Source organism: Parus major, chromosome 4, assembly GCF_001522545.3.
Source record: "Parus major isolate Abel chromosome 4, Parus_major1.1, whole genome shotgun sequence".
In the NCBI taxonomy this organism is placed as follows: domain Eukaryota; kingdom Metazoa; phylum Chordata; class Aves; order Passeriformes; family Paridae; genus Parus; species Parus major.
This window is the reverse complement of record NC_031771.1, coordinates 9,410,398-9,423,586: the sequence shown is the minus strand read 5'-3', so window position 1 is coordinate 9,423,586 and position 13,189 is coordinate 9,410,398. Positions and strand designations below refer to the sequence as shown.

The window sequence follows — 13,189 nt, the reverse complement described above, 5'->3', positions numbered from 1 at the left end:
ATTTCAAAGAGTACAATCATCAACTTTCTGCACTTTGGACTAGCAGATTTTTAAGGAAGGGGTCATCTGCACACCAAAGAGCACTGTAAATCATTTGGTTTGTTCCCAGAGCTCAGACACTCGGACTGCTTTGAAATAACTGTGAGCTGGAAAAACAGCCAGAATATTTAACATGCAAATGAGTCTAACAAGAATCCTATTTTGTTTTTATAATTCCTGCATTCAGTACAGCTAGAACAAGCAGCTTTCTCAAAACAGGGTGTTTTATCTTTTCTCAGTTGGCTTGTTATGAGCAGTTATAGGCTTAATTTTCACTAGAATTTATACTTTTTTCCCCATAACCATTTTCCTATCTTATAAAATTAAGGAGGTAAAAAGAGCATTTCCAGAAAAAGAATAACGAAAGGCTCCTTCTTAACTATATAAAGCTTCTTTATTCCACAAATTTCTATAGATCCATACTTTGTGTACAAACTAGAAAATTTGAGTGTGGGAGTTTCCATTTAGGATAGGGTTTGTATTTTGTTTTGTTTTTTTTTTAAATAAAAGAAAAAATTCAATTGTTTTCTACTATGATGTACAGTCTCTTAATATTCTAATTAATTAATTGCAAAAACTTGAAATGTTCTCATAGTGAACAAAACACAGAGGCCTCATTACAGAATGCATTTCTTTAAATGTCAAAATTGCAATCAAAGTAAGAAAATGCATTCTTTGCACATTGTAGGTAGAAATATGAAAACAGAAATGGGGTTTTTCCATTGCAACAGTGAATCAGCAACAGATGTGCAAAGGCGTGATTCTTCTATTCTTCTGAGATGTTTTGTTCCATTAATTTACTATAACGCAGGTGTTATTAAGATAACAAGTGGGCAACAAAATATCAGAGCAATAATTTTATGCAAAAATTCAGAGATACAATAGTAAGAGCCATAATTTAAAAAAAAACAAACAATCAAAACCTTCAAAACTTCAGCAGAAACCTTAAAAGAACTTCTTTGTTTGTTTGAGAGATCTTGGAATCAAAGGGCCACATGTGCATGCACAGAGCACAAGCATGTATATGCTGGTGGGCACTTGCTCTGTTCACACATGAACTTGATAGATGACAGCCAGAGCCAGCCCAGAAGGGGTACAGACACATAAGCATGGATTTGGGTTTTGGCATTAAGTGATCAGCTTGGCCTCAATATGAAATCTATGCAGTAATGCTCCATACTGAACCTTTCTGCTACACCCACAGAAAGTCCTTCAAAATGTTTTAATGAAAACTTCCTATACATTTCATGAGTTTATTTTCTTAGTTTAATATAATATCACAGTATCTCTCTCAAGATAAAAAATACACCCTATTTAAGGAATGAAGAATTCAGTTTTGCATATTATGTCCAGGACAACCCTGCCTCCTGCATCCAAACCAGAAACACAACCAATTGTTCCAAGTTCCATCACATGCTGAAGTTCCCAGTTTTCAGTACTAATATCTAAAACTTACTATCCTAAGGAAGTCCTTACTATCTGCAGTTCATGTGTAATTTTTAAGCTGCACATGTGGTTATCCCCTTAAAATTTGAAAATACCAAAAACATTTGCACTTGGAATTGACTCCCCCTCTCCACCTGCAATTTTCTTTTGATGACAATTTAAAAGGAGAAATAAGAGAAACATCTGTAGCCTGTTCTCCCCATCTTCAGATGGCACACAGGCTGAGTGACACAGGAAAAATAATCAAGGAGTCCTGTTATAGACTGACTTCTGTAGGTGCTCGTAAAGAGAAACAGCACAACTCATCACACTAAAAAGCTAGGGAATTCTTTTTCTTCACCAAAACGGCTCAGAGCTTTCTTTGGCGGAGCACACTGCTTTGACCATGTGGTGATTTTCCCCAGCTGGGGCTCCAGATTGGTGCCTGGACTCCAGGCTAGGTATCTCTCTGTTCCAAAGAGGCTTCCATCATTCCACGTGCTGCCTCCCAGCACTTCATGACTCACGGGATAGCAAGGTGCAGAACACTTTTCCAGCCCTTCTCCCAGCGACTCAACAGTAATGTTAATAGCACAAGAGGTGTCCAGCAGGAACAAGAGAAAATTAATTACCTAGGCATAATAGATTCAGTTTATTTTTCCTCAAGGAAGAGCAGAATCACATTCCATGTGAACTCCTGTTACATAGAGCTGTCAGCTTAAGATAATTACCTCAAACACTCTTGATTAAGATTCATATCATAATATATATGTATATATTATGATCATATATATTTAATATAATATACCCCTGATAGTAAATTATTTTTTAAATATATGTATTTTTGCCTCACATCTTGTAAGTAAAGACCTACTACTGTAGATTTTGTGCTCTATTCATTGTCATCATCATTTCACTTAACCACATGTTCTTTTACTGCATGATCTGAAGCAGAGGACTTCTTAGTCCTGTCTACTGTCTTCTCTTTCTCCTTTGGATAACAGGCAATGATCATCTCAGCTTGAGCCACCAGCTACCAGCTCTATCAAACCCTTGATTATTCCTACACAATTTTGCTAGAAAGTTCTAACATCATTCTTCACCATCTATCATCACCTTCCTCTCAGTAATTCCATCCTTAAAAAAATCGTATTTGTATGTCTCAGGGGCCATTATCCCCCAAACTTTACTTACTCGAAGTAACCAATCAAAAGAGCCTTCACAAAAGAGATGCCTTTGTGCCACTATTCCTTCTAAACCTACTGTCTCACTTCTGTGACAATAAACCCACAACCCTTCTCTCCTAATGGAGAGGGTTTCTCTCCTAATGCTTAACACAGCTCTGTTGTTATTTTTTACTGCACGCCAGGTAATCAGTCACCCATCCTTCTGGCACATCACCTTTGAGCCAACAGTTCTTTCTAGCTAATCATATCTGAGAGATACAAAAAATGCCTCATCTCCATAGTGCAAACTTGTTGGAATTTTTTTTCAGTTTATTACTCTGTCCTTGCCTTTCTCTTTATGCTCTTCCAGAGCCTCCCTTCCTTCATCTAGATGCTCAGCTATTTCTCCTCACTTTTGAGCCCTTTAATGACCAAGGTCTTGAATATTCAATATATGCTATTCGGATGGCGATTTTGCTTTGCCATGTGTGCCAGGCCCTGTTATTAACTTGTGAAAACTGTCAAAGCAGAACATTTTTTATTTCTTATAGGCGGACCCTTCACACAGGAAGGGCACCTCTAATACCCACTATTTGTTTATCAAAGACAAGGAGTCAGGATGGGAAGGTGAAGTTATGTTCATCCCGTCAGTCTCTGATATTGCACGCAAGCTGTGACCAACCTGCAGTGTACAGATTATCAGAATATCATTTTTAAAAAGCATTTTTTTTACCCCAAAAGATTTTTTTTGTTCCAAAGGCAAAAAGGTATGAGGGCATACACCAGATAGCAGCAGCCTGAACAGAAACTTTGAAAGCATCATGTGTGAAGCAAGCTGCAGCTCCTTCAATGTATGGTCCTTAAGATGACAGAAACTTTTTTCACCACATTTTAATGTTTGTGTAAATGTAATTGTAGATTTCAACACCTTGTTCTTCCCTTTTTTCCTCTTCTTCTCTACCTTGTTATTTCTTCTGGTTTATTTTTCTACTGCTGTCTTTATTCAAATTAATACATGCAAGTAACATGTTTGCATTTCCTCTTTCCCCTGCTCTGCCAAGCATGCAATTCACTAAATTACAGAAACATGAAGCTGGATCACATATAAAACACTCATCACAGATGTCTGCTAAATTCTAGGGAAGGACTTTCACAGCCTGTGCTTAGATATCCTTCAAAGGGTTTTCTTTATCGTTACATCACTCACGGAGAGAAAAACAAGTTCTCTCTCCAGATAAAACAGGTCCATGTCCTGCTTGTCACAGCTTTTTTTTTATAAGTCAGTTCTTCCCTCAATATTTTCTTCTCAGGGAAAAAAAAAGTCCTTCAACCTTTCTTTTCATCAATCACTTTTCAAAAAACCATCTCCTCTATTTCTACTTTTCTTTAAACATTTATCCTCATCCTTCTGAAAGTTCACACCAAAGTATTTCAGAGGACATCTCCACAGCAGCCGGCACAAAATAGCCATTACCCATCAGGTCCATTCAGTTTCCCCACCCCAGATTGTCTCTCACTAGAGTTCAAAGCAAAACACTGGAGACACACTTTTGCCTTATAGTTCCATTTTAACCTCCAGGTGATCTATTGTATCATGAACTTACAGAGAAAATATGCAGTAAAAAGTGCAGTATGAAACTCTGTGGCAAACTCAAACCCAATGCTCTTGTGTAGCACCCCCTAACTTTCTACATGTGTTTTAAACAGAAAGATGCTACAGAATGAAATGTTTCTTCCATTCAGCTTCCATTTGAAAACAAGAAGCATTAGTTGAAGAAAACATAAAATGTACACAGAAATTTATTTCTAAAAGTAAAATATTTAATTACCTTATTTAAAATAATAATTTTCTTATTTAAAATAAGAACTCTTTCCTGTTTGTCTTGTTTAAAATACCTAAATTACTATGAAACTTTTCTTAAAAGAAAGTCCCTATAAAAAGCCAAATATTGCATATATCTTAATTGTAATGCAATCATTACAGATTACACTACACTATGATGCAACCAAAAATGTGAACACTCAATGCTTGTAAATGTGACTGAAAAACAAATTTATCTACTCTGTCCAAATACAAATGTAACACTGCAGATCTCCACAATGAAGAAATTTCACATGCATAGATCAATTTCTAGTTGGAAGGTCAAAACAAAGCAAAAAGTAAAAATGAGTACTCAGAATAATTTCTAATGAAAGAAAACAAAAACTAAACTTTACTTCACAGGAATCGCTAAGTCTTTGCTATGTATAAAAAGGAGCAGCTCAGAGGTACTCTGAGCTTTGTTTTTCTGGGCTCTCTACAGTTACGAGCAATTCTTTCTCCCTCATTCGTCCCTACACCAAAACAACAACTCCACATTTGTTTTCTAATAGTACTAGCCACTGCCAACTTGCAAATTTTTTCTTTATAAATCTAAGAAGGCAATGTTTCTGGATTTCCAAATGAACCCCAGCACGAGCAATGGGGCAGTGGTATATCTAGATCTTGAGTGAGGAAAGGATGCCAATGACAGGACACACTCACAAACACAACCAGTCTGGCAAGAGACATTTTGTCCAGCTTCAAAGAAAACCATCTTCTTCTTCCACAGGCTAATAGAAAGATTGGTTATGCCCCATACTCCTTTTGTTTAGCTCCAGACTAAAATAATAGTGTGTTTTTACTGTATTAACTTCACCTGTTCTTTAACTTCCCAAAATAAACTGCAGGTGAACACAGATTTTATAAAGTACATTTACAACCTGCTCTTCCATTGGCAGGAAAAACAAGAACTTGGCAATAAACACTCAGCAACCGATTTTCCCATTTTCCTTTTTTTAAATTCTTCCACAATGCACTGCAAAGCATCACTAAACCCATAAAACACACAGTACTGTCAACTCTCAGTTGTGTGAACTAAAGGTGTTGGAATGATTCAATCAAAGCTAAGATGACAAAGATGAAACATGCAATGAGAGTACAAATGGGGAGAAGTCATTGATACAACTGATTAAAGCAAAAACTCATTTTGTGAGGGCATAGTTACATCTCTCCACATCCACAGCAGTTTTCATCTTCAGTTAAATGACAGAAAACTAAGGGCTAACAATACACCAGCTCTCAGAGGAAAGGTCTGATGTCTCTCTGTTCCGTGCAATGGATATGTGCTCCTTTGTACTCTGTCAAAGAGTTCCCAAGTGAACATATTTCCTCCTTAGATTCCAGATTCCCAGTTTGTCCCCAGAAACAAGGACTTCTGCCCACAGCTGCAATGGTGCATTGCCCCCCTGCTCACTCCTCTCTGGAACACAGGGATGCCTGACAGGCTGAGCACTGAATCCCATGGCAGTCACTCTGGGACATGCTGTGGGTCCTGGGTGTCCTCAGGATGCCACGAAAACATGCTGGAACTGTCAAAAGAAGCACCCTTCCCTGAATTTGCTATTAGAGTGGCAATTCATAGATGAGGTTTACACGACAAAGTTGTAGTTCAAAACTTCAATAAGGAAAAAGAAAAGGGTCTCTTCTTCAGAACACTACACTATTTTCCAGTCACTTTTGAAGATTTGGCTGGAGCAAGGTGATGAAAGCCCCTTTTTCTCCTTCACCTCCCTAAATCCACAATCCTGCAGAAAGCAGGGATTTAATTCTAGCCCCTTCAATCAGGCATGCCTTATGTATAACCCTCTTACCATTCCTATTTAATCTTTTCTTGGAACTCTGCTCAGAGCTACAGCAAGTCATGTAACCCACTAATCTCCAAAAGGAATGCAGGAATAATAAGTAAATAAATAAGAATGGATTCAGAACAAGAAATGGCACAAGGTATTTGCAAGGAATTAAACACACCATCCTGTTTCCTACAAGCTGCCTTCTTACAGTATCTGTTTTGGTAGGATTAGAGTTGGATAGTGCAGAACTGCAAGTTATTTTTTGTTTGTTTCAGCTGATGGGGGGTGGATTTCTTTCCCCCCAAGTTTCAAAGCAACGGAGAAATGTTAATATTAGAAACCTGACATTTTGTACTCATTCCTGCTTGCATAACTGTATGTTTTTATACCAAATGGGACTCCTTTGATGATTATGAAGATCTACCACTGTGCATGATTTTATCTAGAGGTTTTTCCTGTACTCCCAAGACCTAACATCATGCAGAACAGAAGAGAATCATCCAAGTTCTATGGTACACATAATTAGTAACAAATTCTACTGGTTTTGTATGACTTGATATTTGGTGAGGAGAGGAAGCCACCCACTGAAATTATTTTTCTAAGAGGGGGCTGCTAAGAGTTTTCTCTGTGCTTAGCAAAAACTAATAGCTGGCTAGCTCTGAGAACTGACAACTTATTCAACTATCTAGAAGCTGGATGTGCCTCTGTGAAATGCACATTTTAAAAATGGCAATCCCAGGAAAGCTCTCTCTTGCTTCTGGCTTTGGAAGAGGTAACTGGGTATTGGTGGGGCTGGCCCCACTCTGCCCGCGGGGCCTGGCAGGGCCGGGCTGGACGCCAGCAGCTCCCAGGCAGGGGATGGGAGCCTGCAGGGTACCAGCCAAGGCTGGGGCAGGCCCTCTCTGTCACAGCCCGCACAGCCCCAGCGGCTGCTGGTCGGAGAGGGGGAACCCATCAACCCACAGCTGAAATTAAAAGAAGCAAGGGCCAGAGACCAGCCATGCAGCCAGAACAGCCAACACCATTCCCGTTCTGGCCGGGCCCCCTGAGATCTTGGCACAGCATGGCATGGCCTGAAATCCATCCCTGTAACTGCTTCATCCACAGCCCAGCAGAAACCATTATGACCATCTGCAGGCCTGGGCAAGATATTAATTCTTTCATGGCACCGATGAAACTTGCAAAACATTGATCCTCTCTCCTGAGTGAGAGAAAAGGAGAGAGTGAAGACACACAGAAAAACAACAAGAAGACACTAAAGTCAGTAAAGAGGGAGTCAAGTCCCAGACAGAAGAATGAGGAGATGCCTTAGTATTGGGCTGAAAATTCTTTTGGTAAGGCCATAAAGATGGACTATAATACACTAAAATATCTTTTAATTCATGAGAGAGTATGGGGGGATGGAGTATTCAAACTGCAAATGTGAGCAGAGGCATTCATAATGAAGCAAAGCAGATGTTGAAGTAGCTGTGATCCCATGAGAAGCTTAAAGAGAGAGATGAGAGTGATGAAGACCCTTTGCCCCCAGGGAGAGAAGGAGACCTCTGCTCCCAGAGAGTAAGATGATCACAGAGACAGATTAAGAGAACCTTTGCTTTTAAACAGCTCATTCTTAAAGTAATACCCCATAAGTTAACATAGCCCATTAACTCAGCTGTGGGAAGGCTGTGAAAATGGGATGAACTTCACAACTGCAGATTTTCCCAGGCAGGCTTTAAAAGCCACGAGAGAACTGTCTCTTGTGGAGAAGTCTCTATGGCCCAGCAAAAGAAAACTCCTCTCCCTACTAGAACTGATTAAAGACTACTGTAGAGGTGGCAATTGATTTAAAATCCCAGGTTTTGTCTCTACATTGTCAGTTGAGAAAGGAAAGCAGTCAGGCAGGGGAGGAAAAGTGTTCTGAAGCCTTTATTCTGATTCTTATTATTGTTTTAGTTCTGTTAATATATTTTTTCTTTATACCTTTTAAGTATTGAGCCTGCTTTGTCCTCCTCCTAATTCATATCTCACAGCAGGAAAGGAGTAAATAATTCTAGTACGTACACTAGTGATTTTAGCCAGCGCTAAACCCATTACACAAATTCTGAGTATCTCCCTCTGCTCTGCTTACTTTTTTTCAGGGTAACAAAGAAGTTTCAATGCCAATACACACAAGTTTTAAAACATATGCCAGTTAAAGATAGTCATGCAATCTTTGAAACATTCTTCACATGTAGGCACTGCACTTTCTCAGAAAAAGCAACAGAACTTACCCTCATCTGTAGGGTTGAACCCACAGATATCACAGATACATCGAACCCACTTATTCATCTCCTCCTCACTGTCTGCTACCAAATAGAAAACTCGGTCTATAGTGTTGATATCAAAAATATAGCTGTTTTCAAACTCCTTTTTGTTGAATGTTAATCCAGCATCCACTTGTTGACACAAATTTAAATCAATAATACGAATAGGCTTCTTGGCATGGTCATTTTTGTAGTATTCCAAGACATCTGGATCCCCGGTTAAGCGGCCGCTCCGAAGCACAAACCATCTTCTCTTCCATGCCTGGAAATTGGGAAGAAAGAAAAGGGAGAAAATTAGAAGGAAGAAATCACACTTTAAGACCTTTTATGTGTGGTTTCAGCCTGGGTTGAACCAAGTACTGATAAAGTAGTTCAATTATTATACTAAGAGATTACATACCAAATACCCACATTTAACACTATTTAGGAATTGTTAGAGAAGTGGACTTGAGAATTAGTGAATTTGTATTTTAAATTTTGTATCTTGGCTTTGTTTACAGCAAGTGGATATATAAATTAAATCACTGTTTACAAAATGAGAAAGCATGAATACACTAAAGAAAAAAGTGGGGTAGGGACCCAGGAGAGGGGGGAAAAAACCCACAAAAAGGGCTTCTGAAGGAAACTCTCATAGGCATGGGAAAGACAAAATAAAATACGTCTTTAAGTGCTGCATGGTGCTTTATTTCCAATATCTGTTGTTTCAGGCTGATGTATTTTAACTGAATATTTCACGGATACTCAACAATAGTGACCTGCATTTAAAGAACAGACAATGCTCACACTGTACACCAACCTCAATGCCAGGGGAATTCTGCACTGAGAACCTCATCATATTTCTACAGTAGTACTTCTTACAGAAAAAGAGCAACATTATTATTATTTTTTTAAACTTCTAGAGAAATGGGGATGGAGAGGATCATCAAATGTTATAGTTTTACCACATAAACCCAGTCTTTGAGAAGATCCAGAAGAAATGAATTTGATAGTCTGATACCAGCCCCCCTGATGCTGCAGAAAGAAGCTGGTCTAAGAGAAAAATGAAAGCAAAATGTCTCATTCTCTAAGTAATCCTCAACTGCCTTTCATCCTGTGAGCCTCCACCACCTGCTGTAATTCTCATCAAAAGCTAACTCAATCCATACAACCAAGTTCAACATACAGCTGTCTTGCTGCTTCCAACATCTTTATTGCCCCACTTGGATGCACTTTTGTTCCTCAGCTCTACCAGCAATACTATGCTACTAGCTTCTTTTTATACCCCAATGTCAGGGTACAGTAGAAGAAACCAGACATACTGCTATTGCTCACTAGGAGAGCTGCACTGCTTCCACACTGAGAAATCTGAAAGCAGAGCCCAGACACAGCGTGGAGCCACCCGTGTCATCCATTTGCTCTTATACTTGTCAGCAAAGTTGAAAAACAAGGTAAATCAGTGCAGTAGCCACGCCACTGTGCATTACGCCACAGACTCACACCATGCCCCAAGGCACCCCACTTTAAACTTCTTTAGGATATCCTTTGGAAGGAAAAAAAAAAAACAAAAAAACACCCCAAAAAACCCAAAAACAAACAAAAAAACCCCACAAAACCAAAACAAAACAAATTAGAACAAAAAAACACCATAAAAACAGCTGAAGAAATGCATAAATAAAACAGGTGAGTGCATTTTCCTTCGGCTAGCCCTGGCTGTGTGCTAACCAAGGAAAGGAACAGAATCAGCAAGGATCCCAGAAGGGGTCAAGGTGCGTGATGTCCTTTAAACACTGGGACAGCAGCTTTGAAAACAAGACTTTCTTACTGTGTATTAGTGAAAGATTCAGAGCCATTTTTGTAAGGCACAAGAGTGCATTCATTTAATTTTTTGTAGGGGCTACCTTCTAACAAACTAGTGGAAGGAGGACAAGGAGCAAGAACTGAGCCGCCATCTCGCCACTCTGAACAAGTGCCATCGGCTTTGCCCCAGAGACACACAAAACCCTCACTGTGAAGTGGGCATGCCTTTTTGGGGTATCAAGCTTAGAAAGCTATTATGAAAAGATAATACAGAAAACAGGAGAAATAGTAAAAGGACAGACAGCTTACTTAAGGCTTGTGATCCATTCTCCAACTACCAAAGCTCAAAAAGGTTTATGATTTTAAGATAATGTGCATACTTTACAAAACAATTGTATTTACTGTAGTTCTGAATAATAGCACTTATTTTTAAATGCTGAACTGTGTGAATCAAGTCAAAGTCCCAAGCAACTATTTTCATGGTAGCAATAAGTTTAACTGGGTGAACAATTAAAATGAAGAAGATGTAATAGATTAAACCCCTTCAGTTTAGATTTAAAATGTGAGTATATCCTAGCAGCACAGTTGGATAAGCACCATTTAACAGTGACCCAAAAACAGTAGCAGAGTTTGTTTTGTTTCCTGCTTCCAAATCAAGTGACAACTTAGATGCTGGGATAACAGGAAACTTCAGTAGAGGAGCTTCTCTCCAGGCAAGGCTGATCACAGATAACTGCTACAAACTGCTTCAGAAATAAGCTTTATCTTTAACCACAGCCTTAAGTCACTCAGATGAAATTTTCAAAGCAGAAACCAGAAAGAAAGAGATTAGAGATAGGAGAGGAACAAGAGCAATTGAGAAGCATGATGCATTTTGTCTCACAGTTTGTGCAAAAACAAAACCCCATGCAAAACAACTCCATTAACTCTGCATCAACCAATGCCTCTTCTAGAAGTTTATTTCTAGTATTGTATTAGGGAATGAGAGGTTCTTAGCAATCCTGACAATTTCTGTTGAATATTAATGAGTAAATAGGACTCTAAAACTGAGAAAAAACACAGAGCTAATTTCCTTTGAGCCCTTCAGACTACAAAACAGCAACTCTTAAGTATTTAAAACATTGAATTTAGTCTGCTAGCACCTGCTACTATTTTTGAAGAGTTTTCACATAGTGCATATGCGAACATTTATTTCAGTCCTACAGTGAGTCACACTCTGAAACTGGTACAGATTATATTCAAAACCAAAAGCAATTCCATAAACTACACACTAATAAGGCAGATACAAAGGTTCTCTGGACTACAGTACAAAGCACAATTTAGCAGCAGAATAAAGCTTAAAGCTAGACAAGTGAACTGACATCAGCACCCTTGCTAATCATGGTACAAAAGTGCCTCTATACTTTGTCAAAGTGCAAAATGAGCTCACATAAATCACCCTTTGTTATTTGAAAATATCTGGGATTCCTAAAGCTTGATCTATTTTTAACATTTCAGTATTCGTTGCTGCAATGAAAGCTGTGCACTGCCCCACTGAAGCAGAGAATATTATGCTATTTATATGTGCAAGGAAGAGCTTCTTCAGCAACAGCTTTCCAAAGAGCAATGTCTAAAAGAGAGTGCACATGTGCAAATATGTACTTACGCAAGTTTTTCAGGTTTTTGGGGTTTTTTAGCCCATTCGGGCATTTCTGTTTGAAAATTTTGTGTTTTCTCATACAGAAGAGCATACTACAAACTATTTCTCATAATCACTCAAAAATGCAACCAATTTATGTCACAGGAAATTTAAAGGTACCAATTATTTATCTGTTACATAACTGATGTTACTATCAGCCATACATTATCAAACCCTGGTTTTCTATGCTAGAAGTCAACTGCTTTAAGTTAGAGAAGTCAAAAAAATAGCCAGAATTTAAACATTTTGTAGTTATTTAACTCTGGGAATGAATTTGAGGGGTTTTTTTTAAATGAAAGATTCACTCAAATATATAAAATAGATTATTTATATAAATAGGTTCTAAAAATATATTTTATAACTATACTAGCACTTAGTCACTAAATACTGCTTGCAGAGCAAATACCTAATTCAGAAGAAAAATGGCTCCTTTTATAAGTGTTGTAAGGCAGACATGGTAATCAAGTTCACCAAAAGCCTGTGTAGGCTTTGTAAACTATTACAAAGCACAGCTTAAGTTTTGCTGCTTTTCCCTCAGTCTAAGAAAGGCCTTGTGTGCCTCTCAGTTTGTTTTCTCCTCTCGGCTGCACAGCACATCAGCTGGCCTAACACAGGACACCACCATGCCTGCCAAACATTGTCCTGCTTCTGTCATGAGACCATTGCATCATGAGACCACCATAACTACAGAAATGAGTTTGTTTGCTTGCTTTTGAGGAAGGCTGAAATGTGACACAATGTTCACAAATAGAGCATCAGATGATCAAAGGAACAGTAGAATTTTGTATTTTTCACATGGCATTTTGAGCAAGTTGCAAAGTAAAACCAAGACATTCCTACGATTAGGAATTTTTTTACTGAGGTATATGCAAACTGCTGACTTCAATGTGAATGAATGAACTAAAAAATAGACAGAAAGCATCATGCAACAGTGTTAGGGTTTAGCTGGATTTTGGCATTTTTTTAACTACTGCTTACTACTCTATACAGTACACAGAATTTACAATATAGTCTACTTACAAGAGGTATTCCTGTTGAAGAAGGTGTAGATGTACTTTCCTTAATCTTTACATTTAGGCATTATTCTCCCCTCCCCTCTCCTCATATATACTCAAGATGTACCTCATTCAGCTGCTGCCTGTATTTCAAACATGTAGGAAATAGAGGAT

The 13,189-nt window shown here is 38.4% G+C and overlaps 1 protein-coding gene across 11 annotated transcripts in view; it reads right to left on the bottom strand.

Annotated features, from left to right (window-relative positions):
- GAB1 (GRB2 associated binding protein 1) overlaps positions 1-13,189 on the bottom strand; it is a 111,381-nt gene that overhangs the window by 45,847 nt on the left and 52,345 nt on the right. For 10 of the 11 annotated variants that reach the window (XM_015624480.2, XM_015624484.3, XM_015624476.3 and 7 more), the window contains exon 2: positions 8,534-8,828. In XM_015624480.2, coding sequence (XP_015479966.1) covers positions 8,534-8,828 — 295 coding nt within the window. Of the gene's footprint in view, positions 1-8,533; positions 8,829-13,189 lie in introns of those variants that run through there. The other variant, XM_015624483.3, reaches the window with a different exon arrangement.